This window comes from Aotus nancymaae, unplaced genomic scaffold (genome assembly GCF_030222135.1).
Source record: "Aotus nancymaae isolate 86718 unplaced genomic scaffold, 86718_ANA_hifiasm-v0.15.2.pri h1tg000062l, whole genome shotgun sequence".
Taxonomy (NCBI): Eukaryota; Metazoa; Chordata; class Mammalia; order Primates; family Aotidae; genus Aotus; species Aotus nancymaae.
In genome coordinates this window covers 23,101,980-23,118,239 of record NW_026988476.1, presented here as the reverse complement: position 1 = coordinate 23,118,239, position 16,260 = coordinate 23,101,980, and the positions used below count along the sequence as shown (strand labels likewise).

The 16,260-nt window shown below is 36.9% G+C and overlaps 1 protein-coding gene across 3 annotated transcripts in view; it reads left to right on the top strand.

Annotated features, from left to right (window-relative positions):
• The window catches only part of DDHD1 (DDHD domain containing 1), a 104,273-nt gene extending 95,936 nt beyond the window's left edge, over positions 1-8,337 (top strand). For 2 of the 3 annotated variants that reach the window (XM_012451029.3, XM_012451030.2), the window contains one exon: positions 5,363-8,337. In XM_012451029.3, the coding sequence (XP_012306452.2) occupies positions 5,363-5,544 (182 nt within the window). In that variant the 3' untranslated portion in view covers positions 5,545-8,337. Of the gene's footprint in view, positions 1-218; positions 303-5,362 lie in introns of all 3 variants that reach the window. The other variant, XM_012451028.2, reaches the window with a different exon arrangement.
• The last annotated feature ends 7,923 nt before the right edge of the window (positions 8,338-16,260 follow it).

Genomic DNA, 16,260 nt, shown 5'->3' with positions numbered 1-16,260 from the left:
AGGTGTTAACAGATTATGAAATTATATTTCAAGTTAGTTATGCTTACATTTTCCATGAAAGAGCTCCTTACAAAAATTAAGGTATGTACTACTTCATGTATGCTAGGTTTAGTCAGCTTATTTGGGAGTGTTGTTCTAACTTTTGGCCACTACATCATTGAAGGCCATTTTTAATCATCAACCAACCCTTTACAGCATCTTGTGTTTTTTTTTCACAGATTTCAGACTTCAAGAATCGTTCTTTAATCTCCCACAACTTCTTTTTCCGGAAAATGTAATGCAGAATAAAGATAATGCCCTCGGTATGGTATATGTCAGGAATAGCATTCAGAATACTATAAAAATGATCTACTTAGAGTTCTTCTGCTCATTAAAAAATTGGATTACTTCTTCTATGAGATCAGCTTCAGTGTTTCCATTACAGGCTATTTTATGCGTATTTTCATCCCATATTTTCTAACCTTAAATGGTAGTGGTCCTGAAACGAAAATTGAATAGCCACTTAATGTGCTAAAGTATATTCTTGTATACTTCTACAAGGAAGGAACCTTTGAATCTTTTAGAGAAAGAAGAAAACTATTAGGTCATTTTCTTTCCTCTTTATTGTCCTAAAGGCTCCAAAAAGGTTTGCTATTTCTTTTCATTTAATACACTTAGTTATAAAAGGATTTCTCATAGTACAAAGAATTTAATCATTCCTGGTTATTTTAGGTATCAGTAAATTTATCACTTAGGGTTATAGGTATGTCATAGCTGATAACTGCTTTCAACATGAATATTTATTGTACTTTAGGAGAGTACATTCACTTAAAAAACAGTATTCTTGGATGCAAGAGATTTTTAATCTCCTAATTTTCAGTATGTATTTTATGGATTAAATGTATATGGATTAACTTTAGCAGTATAAAATTATTTTTATGACTACTGATTCCTTTTTCCACAGCTTCTCTTTATTTAAAAAAAAAAAAGATATTGGATTTTGTCTTAGACAAAACACGTTTTTTTTTTTAATGTTTTAACCACATCTCATTTTACAGTTTCTTTATCAATTTTCAATTTTATTTTTTTGCATTTTTGCTTGGAGAAAAGAAAATTAATTTACTCATATATTTATCTTGCAAAGTAGCCCATATATCCAGTATCTCAAAACCATCCTACCTACCTACCTAAGCAGTTAAACCAGTAATCATATCTATACCATATGATTCAGGTGATAATATCTATATGGCTTCTTTTTGCACTTCCTGTTTTCATTCATTCAGCAATTATTTACTTCACTATTTACCTTGAGTCAAGAGACCATGATAGTCACTAGAAAAGATAAGACAAAACAAACTTCAGTACTGCCTATAAAGAAGCTAGTGTGAAAACTATATCTTTTCTAGGGAGCATAAATTCTAGTAGGGAAGGTAGATAACTGCGTAAGTAATTATATGTGGTAGAATGTGATGAACCACAAAACAGAGGTACAGTAAAGGACTCTCTCAGTTCTAAGGAATGAAAGATTGCTTTTACCTGGAAAATGGTAAAAGGCTCTCTGGAAGGAGGAGGGTTTGGACATGCAGAGATGAAAAAGATATTGCAGGGAGAAGAAACAGCATGACCAAAACCGCAGAGGTGGGAAGCATGGGGTACGAAGGGAAATATAACTTATTTTCTTGAGAAGAACCGAGAACGATTAAAAGGGAGTAGTTCTGAATTTGCCTGGAAAATGTTGTCAAACCAAATTGGGAAGGGTCCAACAAATCTAGCCATTCATTTCTTTGTATGAATGATGAAGACCTTTGTATTCAGGATTTACACACCTAGCATATCTATTGTCAAATGTTAGGTATGTCTTTCAGGATAAATTAGGGCAATTTTTTTTGGCACATATAACTACTGATTATGAACCTAGTTTTATAGTTTTTGTTATTTTTTAAAATAAAGGATGGTTGGAGATTATTCTTAAATATATTTGCAACTATGGTAATTCACAAAATGTAAATGTTTCTCGAAAGTCAAACACTTAACCACATGAAACATAGAGTTGCTCTTAGGCAGCACAGAAATACGAAGGCATAACTTAACAACAAAACCTCTGAACGTGATCTTTCTTATTATGAGTGAATCTTTCATCAGTTGTTTGGAAATAGAGTATCTTTACTATAAGTATTTTTCTTGGTGTCTACCTAAAGCCAAAAATGCAATTATGACCATAATTATTACTTGCAACTAAGATAGCTTTTAACATATTGAGTTTTTGAAAACTTCTCTCCAGGAAGTTGAGATTTTTCCATCAAATGGTAGAAACCCATCCAGTTAGTATACATTGTAATACAAATATGCTTACTTTCTATTCATATTTTTTAAATATTATAAGCCTGTTGACAAGCCTTGTGCACAGGAGAATTCTCTGATGAAAGTACACTACTTATGACACTTTACCTTCACACTATGGAGATTCTTGTCAGATGCTTTCACGTAGAATGTAGCAGATATTCTACTTTGGGGAACAGGGAAAGAAATATGCCTATGTATGTGACACCCCAGAAAGAAAATAATCCTTGTTTTAAAGGATTTAGTGTAAGCAAAGAGCTGATAATTGTTTAAAAACACAGTTTCTTTTTTCATTTTTAATTCTCTTCAACTGTTTAGAAACCTGATTCTTTATCTTATGGATAGAGAAATTCTGTCACTTGGGCATTCCAGAGAGAAAAAGAAGTGATGATTTTATGTTCTCCTTTTTCTTTGACCTAGCTCACCTAGAGAAAGCAGGGAAAAACTACCAACCTGTATGACAACACCCATTCTTGAGATGGTAATAATAGAAAGTAGGTCCAAGGCCACTCTATGTAGATTTGAGCCTACTTTGGCCAAGAGCTGATCTCACAGCGCATATAGAATGGTGCTGCCATGTAGACCCTCACTTTCTTGGGAAATCTGTGATTTACCTAAAAGGGAGAGAGAAGATGGAACATAGGCCCATCTAGTTTCATCCATCCACCTACATAACCAACATAGATGTGAGGTCCACTGCACAGCCTGGGATAAACCTTTTCAGGAAGAATGAGAAACTAAAACAGGTTCATCAAGTACAAGCTACCTACCTAATTCCCATTTTGATGGAGACAACCTGTAGAGAAATACAGAATGATAGGGGGAGCCAATCTGGCTAGTGACACTGATTAAAGTCCCTGTAAGTGATAAAATGGTAAGGGCACATAATATAGGACAGGAATGAAATTTAACATTTGAGTGTCTACTCAATGAAAGGCAGTGTTGTAAGACAGTAATAGCGTGCATATTAAGAATAATTTCAGGCTGGGCATGGTGGCTCACACCTGTAATCCCAGCACTTTGGGAGGCCAAGGTGAGCGGATCATGAGGTCAAGAAATCGAGACCATCCTATCCAACATGGTGAAAAATCATCTCTACTAAAAATACAAAAAGTAGCTGGGCATGGTGGCACATGCCTGTAGTCCCAGCTACTTGGGAGGCTGATGCAGGAGAATCATTTGAATCCAGGAGGTTAGAGGTTCTAGCAAGCTGAGATCGAGCCACTGCACTCCAGCCTGGCGACAGAGTGAGACTCCTTTTCAAAACAAAAAGAATAATTTCAAGAACATAACAATCAAAGTGGAACCAAATAACACGTGTTATAAACAGGAAATATCTTCCTTTCTTTGACTTAAACAGAGTTGTAACTCTGGAATAGGAAAACATAATTGAGTAGCATTTGAAAGTGAATTCTTAAAAATTGGGTCTTCACCAATATTAACACGTTTCTCATCTATCTTTATCTTCTTTTTTCTTCGTAATTAACTTCATCTTGACACATCTTATTGTGCTTGAGCATTCAGTTTCTTCTTCTATTTTTATGTTCCTGTCTGTTGTGTCAGAATGTACCTACAAATCTAATACAGATGTCCCATAGAATATAAAAGATGAGGACATTTACTAACTCACAGGTCCACATATGGATTTCAGCTATTTCTGACTTTTTATGGATTAGCTTATTGTAATTTAAATTTTAAAAATACAATCAAAAAAACTTAGCAAAAAGCCCATGTCAATATATTTTACAAGTATTTTATAGCCTAATTGGTATTTATACCACTTAAATGTAAACCTTCTCTGAAAATGTGTAGCTAGATTTCTGAACATTCCTTGTAAGAAGAGCATAATTGAATAGAAAAATAACTGTATAAGCACTTTTAAATTACCAAACAATATTGTCACAAAACACCTATTTAAAATAAGCATTACGCATTTATATTAAGTCTTTCCCTAGAGTATTATGATTTCCTATGTATAATGACCAAATTCCCAGTATAAAGCAAAACCCAACTTTGTCTCCAATCTCCTCCTTAATTTTTGCCAGTTTTACTCTTAAAATCCTTTTGTTGCTTGTTCAGGAGCAGACTTTACAGTGTCTGGTTGGTAGTGATTTGAGTATTTTTGTTTTGTTTGTAACATAGACCCTTCTAAACACTGTATGGCTCATTAACAGTTTTAAAGGAGTTCCTAAAGATCAAAATGTCATTTTCTTAAGTGTTTATCTCTAAGGATTTATTAAATGAGTCCACTGGAATTATCTTAGAGCCTTGATTTGTTAAGGTGATTTTTCTCTAACAGGTGTCGCAAGGACTTTCTGAGGGTTTTAGAAAATACTTGATTCAATTCACTGAATCATTTGTGGACAGCACTGTTATAAACAAAGTTCATCCTCCCAAGAATCCCAGTTTAACTTTCCCAGCCCCCCTGTAGGTTCTTCTTTTGTTAAACAAACACTTAATGAGCATTTGTATTTCCCAGGCACATGTTAGACCCAGCTGACTGGATGGAGACTAGGGTTTATGGGGGTTACCTGTGAGGCATTCAACCCAGTAGAGAAGAAAACATTCTAGGACTGTAAACAGATGGTTATCTTCTAACATATCCCCTACATAACCAATAGATATATAGGGCCTCCCTAAGGAGGCGATTGAGTGATCTCTTGCACTCCCATGGGCATTATCTGTAAATCTTCAAGAGGGGTAATTTCCTTATTGATTAGGCACAAGGATTAAATGGTAATGCCAAGTTTTGAAAGTAGTTTTAACTCTGAAATATTCTGTGATATGCCAAGTAATTTTTTTTGTCTTCCTTTATTATTTCATATTAACTTTAGCATACAAAGGAAAGAACTTCACAAATAGAATCCTGTACTACTGAAGCTCTTTTGAGTATTTTTCTCATCAGATGATAATGGAAATTCACTTTTTAAAAAAATGAGAGAATCACTTCTATTTAGCTAAAATTTTAATCTCAACTCTAGTAAGCCTATATAGAACATATCTTATTATAATCTGTATTAATTTGTTTAACTTCTCTTTTTAGTGGAGCTGGATCACCGGATTGATTTTGAACTCAGAGAAGGCCTCGTGGAGAGCCGCTATTGGTCAGCTGTCACATCACATACTGCCTATTGGTCGTCCTTGGATGTTGCCCTCTTTCTTTTAACCTTCATGTACAAACATGAGCACGATAATGATGCAAAACCCAATTTAGATCCAATCTGAACTCTCAAAGGACATGAATAGCCCAAAACTGATTTTTTTTTTTCTGTTAAAATGTGTGTGTCAAGATATGGAGATTTCAGGGTTAAAGTATATTTCAGTTTGGTTTAGGGCAACAGATATTTGAATTTAAAAGCACTTTATTTAAAAAAAAAAAAAAAAGATGTTTTCAGTCCAGAAGAAGTTATTTACAATTTCCATCATTTTAATTATGAGTCTGACAAAGCCTTCTCCAGAGAATCAAGACCTAGAAGTGAAGAAGGTTTGGGTAAACTGCATGTAAAGGCTACAAATCACAATCTGATTCCTCCCAAATATAAAGGCATATGGAACCTAATGTATTAACCTAAGTATGTTATAAATTAAAAATGGTCAAGGTTCAGCGTATTCTCTATAAAGGTTACAAGGTGATATCATTGTTTCAGATTTCTATGAAGGCTTCCATTTTTACATCCCTTTGAAAGGCTATAACAGATTTAAAATGTTTTAAATTTTACTTGTTTAGAAAAACTAATGCTTAAAACAATATTTGAGCTACTGTATTTATAATTTATTACCTCTGATTGCTTTATTTCAATGTATGAGACATTACTTTTTTAATGTTTGCTTTGAACTTAATTTAAGAACCAGATTTATTTTCTCTAGTGTTAACCCCTTTTTTCTCAGAACTCCATCTTTGTACTCTTCAGATGAATATATAGACACTGTGGCATACTTTTTTTTTTTTTCATTAAAAACCTATGTCTTCATACAACACTAGTTCAATTTTTTAAATAAACTTTTTATTATGTTATATGTACTTCAGAGAAAGCTAAGGTTTTTCTAAACTTTGACACACGGTACTCCATAATGGGTACATTTCATTAACTTTATTAGAAAACAGTAAATGCTTTTGAATAGGCAGTATGACAGCTATTTTAAATGTATAAACATTTGTGTGCCAAACAACATATATGAAGAGATGGAGTGCCACTAACTAGTGCACATTGTTTGTCAATGTGCCATTGAGACAGAAGGCACAAATCTGAGGTATTGGAAGGGTTTTCTTCACCTATAATTATTTCCACAGTGCTTTTCATCTGAGGGGCTCAAAGTTTAAGAGGAGTACATTCAATAACCCATGCGGTAGCTTCTTGAGGTAAGTAAATAAATCTTATTCTCATGTTACATGTTAATACAGCAAGGCACCAAAACATTTAAAGTGCCTTGAATTAGATTACATCACAAATCAGAAAAGCTTGGATTGGGCTGGTCACCATGGCTCATGCCTGTGATCCCAATGCTTTGGGAGGCCAAGGTGGGAGGATCACTTGAACCCAGGAGTTTGAGACCAGCTTGGGCAACATAGTGAGGCCCCTCTCTGCAAAAAAAATAAGAAAAATTAGCCACTTGTAGTGGTGTACACCTGTAGTCCCAGCTACTCAAGAGGCTGAGGCAGGAGGATCACATGCGCTCAAAAGTTCAAGGCTGCAGTGAGCTGTGATCACATCCCTATACTCCAGCCTGGGTGACAGAGTCAGACCCTGTCTAAAAAAACAAAAAAGAAAAGCTTGAATTGAAGCCAGACCATACTCTCTTATATGCTGTTCAATGACTTAATTCACATGTGACCTTTTAGTAGTTTGCAAACAATAACAGAAGTTGCAATTCATAATTCAGAGAAATAACCATGAATCCAGTGTTTCCCTGCTTGACATCCATGTTCTTGGGTTCTCACACAAAAGAGGAGTTATCTAGAGGGAATCAGTAGCCATCCCTGTTGGACACAACCCTCACTTCTGAGTGGTTTTCACTAGGTTCCACTTAAGGTGCTGTCTTTTCTTATCTTGGAAGGAATTGCTTATCTTCCCAATAATCATTGTCAAACTGGGAGCAGACTTGGTCAGCTGTATATCTCACCTACTCCTTTCTTCATAAGATAGTAGAATCTGTGGCTTACTTGTAGGTTTTACTTAGCACTATCAGTACTGTTGGCTGCTTCAGCCTTTTGTTGAATTTGCACAACATAAAGCACTTCTTTTTCATGTTCAAAAAATTCCAAGGCTCCATGACCAAGTATGTGACTCACTAAGAAACCCATACTATAAAAGGCTTTTGATGGAATCTTAGCAAAGCTAAAGTAATCTCTAACTTAGAGATTCCTATAAACTCAGGTCATTTTCATAGCCTGTTTATTTTGTAGGTCTAATTTAGTTCTCAGGAAAATTAACTCATGCTGTATGACTGTATCGTTAAAGGTACTTGAGCATATGTTGCTGTAGGTGATATGACACTCAAATGCATAAGAACTTTAAGGGATATATTCTTAACCACTAGAATATGAAGAGCCCTTTTAACCTGAGAAGAGTGAAATTATGTAAAACCTTGTAATTTCATATGACTGAGTAAAAGGTATGTTCCTATAGCTATAGGAATATGTCTATTTCCTTTTTTTCATATTGAGAAAACAGTCAAATTTAACCATTTGGCATTTATTTAAATTCTTGGAAAGAGTGATATTCAGAACCTTTTCAAAAATAAGATGTTCTGGACTACTGGGTGGATGTTTTGTTTTCAGTTCATTATTTCATCAGTAGAGATGGTGATTTTGTTTTGTAGCATCCTGGTTTCTATGTCTGTGCATGTTAACATTGGATGTATTTGTATATACTCAATTAATTTACAGAGTATGTGTATTTCTGGCTTGATGAGAAGCTAAGTCAGTTACTAAGTAACATTTTGCAACTTTATTCCAGCAAGTACTAAATCGGCCAAAAAAAAGTTTTGTTTTTGATACCATTAAAATTTTATTCTCTATTTTGTGTACATGCTATGATGATTCTCCTGAGTACTGATTAGATTGTTGAACTTAGGTTCCCAGGAATTATTGACGGTTAGAATAAGAATGTCTTATATGAAATCTTGTTTTTTACTTTAAAAGTAGTCTTGCTAAGGCCTTATGTTAGTTCATACTTTATTTTCAATAGTAATTTTGCTTATATTATAATCCAGTGTTACTGTATTTTAGGGCACAATTTCAAAATATACTGGATTTTGGCCAGGTGTGGCAGGTCATGCCTATAATCCCAGCACTTTGGGAGGCCAAGCAGGGACAATTGCTTGAGCCCAAGAGTTGAAGACCAACCTGGACAACATGCTGAAACCCAGCCTTTCCAAAAACAGAAAAATTAGCTTGGTGTGGTGGCACGCGCCTGTGGTCCCAGCTACTCAGGAGGCTGAGGTGGGTAGGATTGCATGATTCTGGGAGGTTAAGGCTGCAGTGAGCTAAGATTTTGCCACTGCACTCCACCCTGGGTGACAGAGCCAGGCCCTCTATCCAAAAAAAAAAAAAAAAAAAATTAGATATTTACATACACATGCTGGGTTTTCTAATAACTGCTCTTTTGTTTGTGAAGCAAGCCTTAGGAATCCTGTTTTACTTCTTTCTGTTAAACGGCATCTGTTAGCTTTTGAAGTAATCACACTGAACATGCTTCATACGGAATACTCACACTAAAGGCCTCAAACATATAAACATTCCTCCTTAGTCTGTTTTTTTCTCTCTGTTTCCTTGTTGGGAACTGAAGCATACTAAAAAGAAATCTAACACACCATATTCCAGCTTTGCATCACCTAAACAGTAGACAAAAGGAAAAGAAATTGTCAGTGCAGTATCACACCTAGTGCCTCTGTTCATTCCAACGACAGTACATGAGCCCCTTCCAGTGGAGTCAGATCAAGCCAAGAGATTTTACTGTGCCGTCTGTGTTAGAAGACAAGTAAATTCTTTTTGATCAATCACATTGGTGTTTCTATCTTATCAGCTAATTAATGAGTAAGACACGTGGACAATAGATAAAAATTTGAGTGTATGTATTAAAAGTGTTCTTCTAAAGAAACATGAGATATTAAAGATCAAGGCAGAGCAAAAAAGAATGTAGCAATCGCATACTAGAATAAGAAACTAAGTTTTACTAAACTGTATGTGGGGTAGTTGACTTCTGTAGTTATTCTAAAGTTTGCTATCCCTTATCTGTATTCTGCTGTCATTCCTGTGCCTCAAGCCTCTGCCAGGAATCTGATGGTACTCTGGCTGAACTTAAAACATAAGAATCTCAAAGGTCTCATTTAGTAAATGTTAGTGCTGAGTTGGTGACAGCCTGGGTTATATACTTTCTCTTTCAGTCTTCAGTAGATGCTTGTCATGTTTTCAAAGAACCGTCAGATTTCCGGATTTGTACAGATTTTCAGAGATCATTTAATCCAACCCTGTATAGTATCAAGTGAGCATTTAAATAGCAGTAAAGGTCATGAAAAGTAAAGACTCCATGAAAGACTAAATATATCGAAAGCAGAGGGAAGAGGTAAAGTAAAAAATATTAATGATGGAATTTTAAAGCTGGAAGGCGTAGAGACCATTCTTTTCTAAAGAATGTTCTACAAATATTAACAGGTGTCATGTGAGAAACTAAGTTTAGGAATTGATTTCCCTTACAGCAGGGCTTTGGGAGCCTTTGCTACACTAAATGCTTTGTGAATCTATCTGGTGCTGTGTGAGGGCTTCCAAATTTATTTAGCCATATTTTTTAATTTGGAATTTGCCTAGAGAAATGCTATCACATTTCATTCCTTCATTTTACAGTTTCACCTCTTCATGTGATTCCTTCATTTTTTAAGTGACCCATTCAACCCTATACAATCACATGGCCAACCAATGACAGAATCATAATTGGAACTTAGTGCCCTGATTCCCAACTGTGTCTTATACCAGACTGTTTCCCCTAATCCATAGGGAACTCCGCCTAAAGGACAGAAACTGCCTCTCTTCATTTTTGTCCCCCAACCTCTCCACATACACACACCTCTCTGTGTAATCTGATACATTACTCAGAAAGCTGTTGACACATGGCTATAAGCTTGAGTTCCCAGTTGGTCCCTTCTTCCTTCCAGACCCTCATAAGGGTATTCTATCAGGTCTGAACAGACTTCCTTTTATGTCTCAGATTCAAAATACCCAGGAAAAAGAAAAAGAAATACAAAACAACAAAAAGAAAATCCAGGAAAAAAAAATGTCCAGGAAATATTTTGTTAGTTTTCTATTCTCATGACAAATGCAAACTTAAGGAAACAAGTTGCACAGTGTTAACTAACGTTTAACCTTCCTTTCCATAGTGTTTATGTATTGGCCTTTTATCCATTCATGACAAATAGGTCACTTCTAAAACTGTTCCAACACAGGTTAACTCAGAAATTTAAAATTTAAGTACTGTCCTTTTTGGAGACTAGGAGAAGATATCTTACTATTGTGTTTTGTTTTTTGGTGTGTGTGTGTGTTCCCCAAAAATAGCCCCTTGGCAGACTGTTAGCATGAACTTTTCCTCTGCTTTTGTGTTTCAATAGGGGCGGGTGCATACTTGGTATTGTCTGCTACCTTATGGTTTTTCATTTATATGTAACAGGGCACAACTTGCTTCCTCCCCACCCAACAGTTGTCAGGATATGTTGGGGAATATTCTTTAGGAAGATTACATCTGGTCTTCTGTTGGAGTAAGATGAAAAACAAGTATGTTAACACTTGACCTTTAGTGCTTTCTCCTGGAAGACATTGAATATCTAGGAGCATCACTCATACCTTTTCTTGATTGTACCCACACCCACCTTGGTCTGTACTTGATCTCTCAAATTTTTTGTTTCCCTTTGAACTTCATGACAAAAATTTATAACCATTTTCTTTCTAAGGCTCCCATAATCTCAGCTCTGCCAGTAGGAAGATGGAGAATTTTTGCCCATAGGGACATTTCTCAGAAGTAGCTGGTACCATGACTTTCCCAAGACCCTTAAGTTCTTTCCTTTCTTTCAGCTCCTTTGACTTCTTATGTTCACTCTCCCTAACACTACTAAATGTTGTCGGTGACTGCAATAACAACTGTTTGAAAGCAGATTTTTTTGTTGTTGTTTTTTTCCTTTTGTTACCTCTCATTTTCAATAGCCAAGGCAGATTAGTTTCCTCAGGATCTTCAGTTTTACTGAAGCATTCATTATTTCTGTTTGTTTTCTCTCTGCAGTGATCAGTTTGGATGACAAAAATTTTAAACATTTATTCTAGCATTGTCCACTTATGGTTTTTCTCAGCTGGAACTGGTGCATGCACATTTAATAATTTCAAAGAAATGAGAGGTAAACGTTTTCTCCTGCATCACACTGTGTTTCTCTAGCTGAAATGAATCGTTTGTTATCTTGCTTACCCGAAATAAGTAGTTGTGCCCTACAGTAAGCAACCTCAGACTAGGCTGTTCTAAGCATTCTGGGGAAGATAATCCTGGTCATACAGTTTGTGGTAAGTCTTCCAAAAAGTTTATGAAAATCGAAAGATCTCCCTGTTCATCAGCTGTGGCTGCCACATTCTGTTCTACTAGGAAGGCTGGTGGCCACAATTACATCTAGAACATCAGAGGATAAAGTACACTTATATGTAAGAAAAGATAGGCATATTCTGATAATATAGTTTATGGTTCATTCACAGTTTCTCAATTCAGAGTTCAGTCGATGACCATAGCTCTGAAGTCTTCAGGCTAACTCCAAGAACCTATGCTATAGATAGGGACCTACTCCTATTACATTTCCACTCACCTTCCCATTCCCCACCTTTGCTACCAAAGTGACTAAAAAGTCAAGTTTTAGGTGTTTGTTGTTTTAAGAGTCCAGGAATTTCAATGCTGAACAAATGCAATTCCCTGAGGTGGTACTGACCTTAGATGAAAAATAAATGGCCAGGTTTTGTAGGGACTACATATAGAATTGAGATGAGACAGTATACAGACTGTTAAGGGAAAGAAAAGGTAAATGTGTGAAAGGAAGGAGTGGTGCCTGGTTATGACAGCTTAGACATTTCACAGGCATTGTTTCTGAAAAAGGGGATAGGGACACATAGGTCTGATGACAACCAAAGCCCCTTGATGATGCCATCGGTCACTCAAGGCTCCCCCAGCACAGCCTGCCCAGTTGACTCTTCTGCCTAGTTCTCCACTGCCTACCCTCAACAATCAAACCATATTTTTGCTACAGCACACTATATGCCATTTGCCTTTATGTGCTGGCATTTTAGTTACTGTAGTGGCTACCTGTTTTTGTCTGCCCAGCATCCTATTTCCCCTCCTTTTGCATCCTCTCTTAGCTGATTCCATATATCATCTTGAAGCTTTTCCCATGCTCCTGGTTAAAATTATGTTCTTCTTTGTGTGAGTCCCTGTAGCACCAGCAGCTCAATCATAGCACTGTATGTACCATGGCCAGGAGTTGAGTACGTAACTCAGGTCAGAGCTTATTTCCCACTCCATAAGCCATGGTGATTAGACAAGAAATAGTCACAGGGCCCTAGCTAGATAGGGCGGAAGCCTTCCATGGGATTTTATTTACAGCCCCTCTATGGCTGTTAAACACAATCCAGGGCCACATGGTGTAATATGAGTATGGAGCCATCCATGGCGAAACTCCACCCTTTCCTGTAACATGGATTATGTGCAACTGTCATGAAAAGCCTACACAAGAAATGAACCAAGAGTTCCTGGAGACCTGAAGCAAGTGTCACCTCCAGATTTCCCAGTTGTACTTTTATTTGCTTTTACTCTCTTCTGAGATGGGTCTCTGTCTCTTGGATCCAAAAGAGTTCAAATTAATAATCATTTAACCAAAAATTACCTCCACATTCCTAATGGAATTGTTTTTGAAGATAATGTCTTTTGATCTCCTGGTTGAAATTAATTACTGCTTGTGAGCCCCCATTAACAATGTGTTCCTTTCCTAATTGTTTGTATCATCTTTGCTGAAGATCTATTGGCTGTAGATGTGCAGCTTTATTTCTGTGTTCCCTATTCTGTTCTATTGGCCTATGTGTCTGTTTTTGTACCAGTGTTATGCTGTTTTGGTAACTGTGGTCTTATAGTTTAAAGCCACATCTGTGTGATACTTCTGGCATTGTTCTTTCTGCTTTGGGTTGCTTTGGCTATCCAGGCTCTTTCTGTGGTTCTACCTGAATTTTAGAATAGTTGTTTTCTAATTCTGTGAAAATTTTCTAACCTCTGTGAAAAATGAGGTTGGTAGTTTGATAGGACAGCATTGATGCTGTAAATTGCTTTGGGCAATATGGCCATTTTTTAAACTATATTGATTCTTCTTATCCATGAACATGGACTGTTTTTCCATTTTTTTGGTGTCGTCCCTGATTTCTTTCTGCCAGGTTTTGTGGTTTCCCTTGTAGAGATCTTTCACCTCCTTGGTTAGGTGTATTCTTAAGTATTTTAATTTTTTCGTGTGGCTATTCTAAATGGTATTGGGTTCTTGAACCAATACCGGCTCTTAAACACAATCCAGGGCCACATAAATAACATTCTCAACTTGAACGTTATTTATGTAAAGAAATGCTCCTAATTTTTGTGCATTGATTTTGTATCCCGAAACTTTACCAAAGTTATCAGTCTAGGAACTTTAGGCAGAGTCTTCGGGCTTTTCTAGATATAGAATCATATCATCAGCGAAGAGAGCTAGTTTGACTTATTTTTCCATTTGGATGCCTTTTATTTATTTCTCTTGCCTGATTGCTCTGACTAGGATTTCCAGTACTAAGTTGAATGGGAGTGATGAGAGTGGGCATCTTCTTATGCCAGTTCTCAAGGAATAGTACCAGATTTTGCACATTTAGTATGATGTCTGTGGGTTGCTATAGATGGCTCTTATTATTCTGAGGTATATTCTTTCGGCGCTTAGTCTGTTGAGGGTTTTTATCATGAGGGATGTTGGATTTTATCTCTATTCAATAAACAATTTGGGATAACTGGCTAGCCATATGCAGAAGAATGAAACTTGGACCCCCACCTTTCACTGTATATGAAAACTCAAGATGGATTAAAGATTTAAACGTAGGACCTCAAACTATAAAAATCCTAGAAGAAAACCTAGGAAATACCCTTATCAACATCAGCCTTGGCAAAGAACTTTTGGCTAAATCCCCAAAGGCAATTGGAACAAAACAAAAATTGGCAAGTGGGGCCTAATTAAACTAAAGCACTCTGCACAGCAAAAGACACTATCAACAGAGTAAACAGACAACAAACAGAATGGGAGAAAATGTTTGCAAACTAGACATCCAACAAAGATCTAATATCCAGAATCAAGGAACTTAACAAGCAAAAAACAACCCCATTAACAAATGGGCAAAGGACATGAACAGACACTTCTCAAAAGAAGACATACAAGCAACCAACGAACACATGAAAAAATGCTCATCACTAATCATCAGAGAAACACAATCAAAACCACACTGAGATACCATCTCACACCAGTTAGAATGGCTATTGCTAAAAAATGTAGTAACATGCCAATAAGGCTTCAGTGAAAAGAGAACATTTATACACTGTGGGAATGTATTTAGTTCAGTCACTGAGGAAAGCAGTTTGGAGATTTCTCAAATAACTTAAAACAGATCTACCATTCAACCCAGCAGTCCCATTACTGGGTCTATACCCAAAAGAAAATAAATCCTACCAAAAAACACATATGGTCATCACAGTGCTATTCACAGTAGCAAAGACAGATCAACCTGGCTGCCCATCAACAGTGGGCTGAATAAAGAAAATGTGGTACATATAAACCATGGAGTGCTATGCACCCATAAAAAGAATGAAATCATGTCCTTTGCAGCCACATGGGTGCAGCTAAAAGCCATAATCTAAGTGAATCAACACAAGAACAGAAAACCAAGTACTGCATGTTCTCACAAACATTGAGAGCTAAACATTGAGTACCCATGGACACAAAGGTGGGAACAACAGATACTGCAAGGCCAGGTGTGGTGGCTCACACCCATAATCCCAGCACTTGGGGAGGCCAGTGCTGGTGGATCCTTGAGGTCAGGAGTTAGAGACCAGCCTGGTCAACATGATGAAACCCTATCTCTACTAAAAATACAAAAAAAAAAAAAAAAAAAAAGCCGGGCGTGGTGGCTGGTGCCTGTAATCCCAGCTACTGGGGACGCTAAGGCGTAAGAATAGCTAGAAGGTGGAGGTTGCAGTGAGCCAAGATCGCACCACTGCCCTCCAGCTTGGGCAACAGAGGAAGACTCTGTCTCAAAAAAAAATAAAAGCCAATACATTGGCCAGGCACAGTGGCTCACACCTGTAATCCCAGCACTTTGGGAGGCCAAGGAGGGTGGATCACGAGGTCAGGAGTTCAAGACCAGTCTGGCCAACATAGTGAAACCCCATCTCAACTAAAAATACAAAAAATTAGCTAGGTGTGGTGGCAGGCATCTGTAATCACAGTTACTTGGGAGGCTGAGGCAGGAGAATTGCATGAATCTGGGAGGTGGAGGTTGCAGTGAGCCGAGAGCGCACCATTGCACTCCAACGCAGGTGACAGAGACTCTGTCTCAAAAAAACAAACCAAAAAAAGATACTGCAGACTGCTGGGGTTGGGAGGGCAGAAGGATGGGTTGAAAAACTGGGTACTATGCTCGCTACCTGGGTGATGGGATCTGTACCCCAAACCTCAGCATCATACAATATACCCTTGTCACAAACTTGCACATGTGTATCTAAACGTAAAGTTGAAAATATTTTTTATTAAAAACACAAAAACAATGCTCTTCTCAATAATTTCACTCGTTTCATTTTGCCTTAATTTGGGGTTTGATTGCAGTCTCCCACTTGTGTATGTAAGCTCTTTAAAGGTAGGGAGCAATCCTAC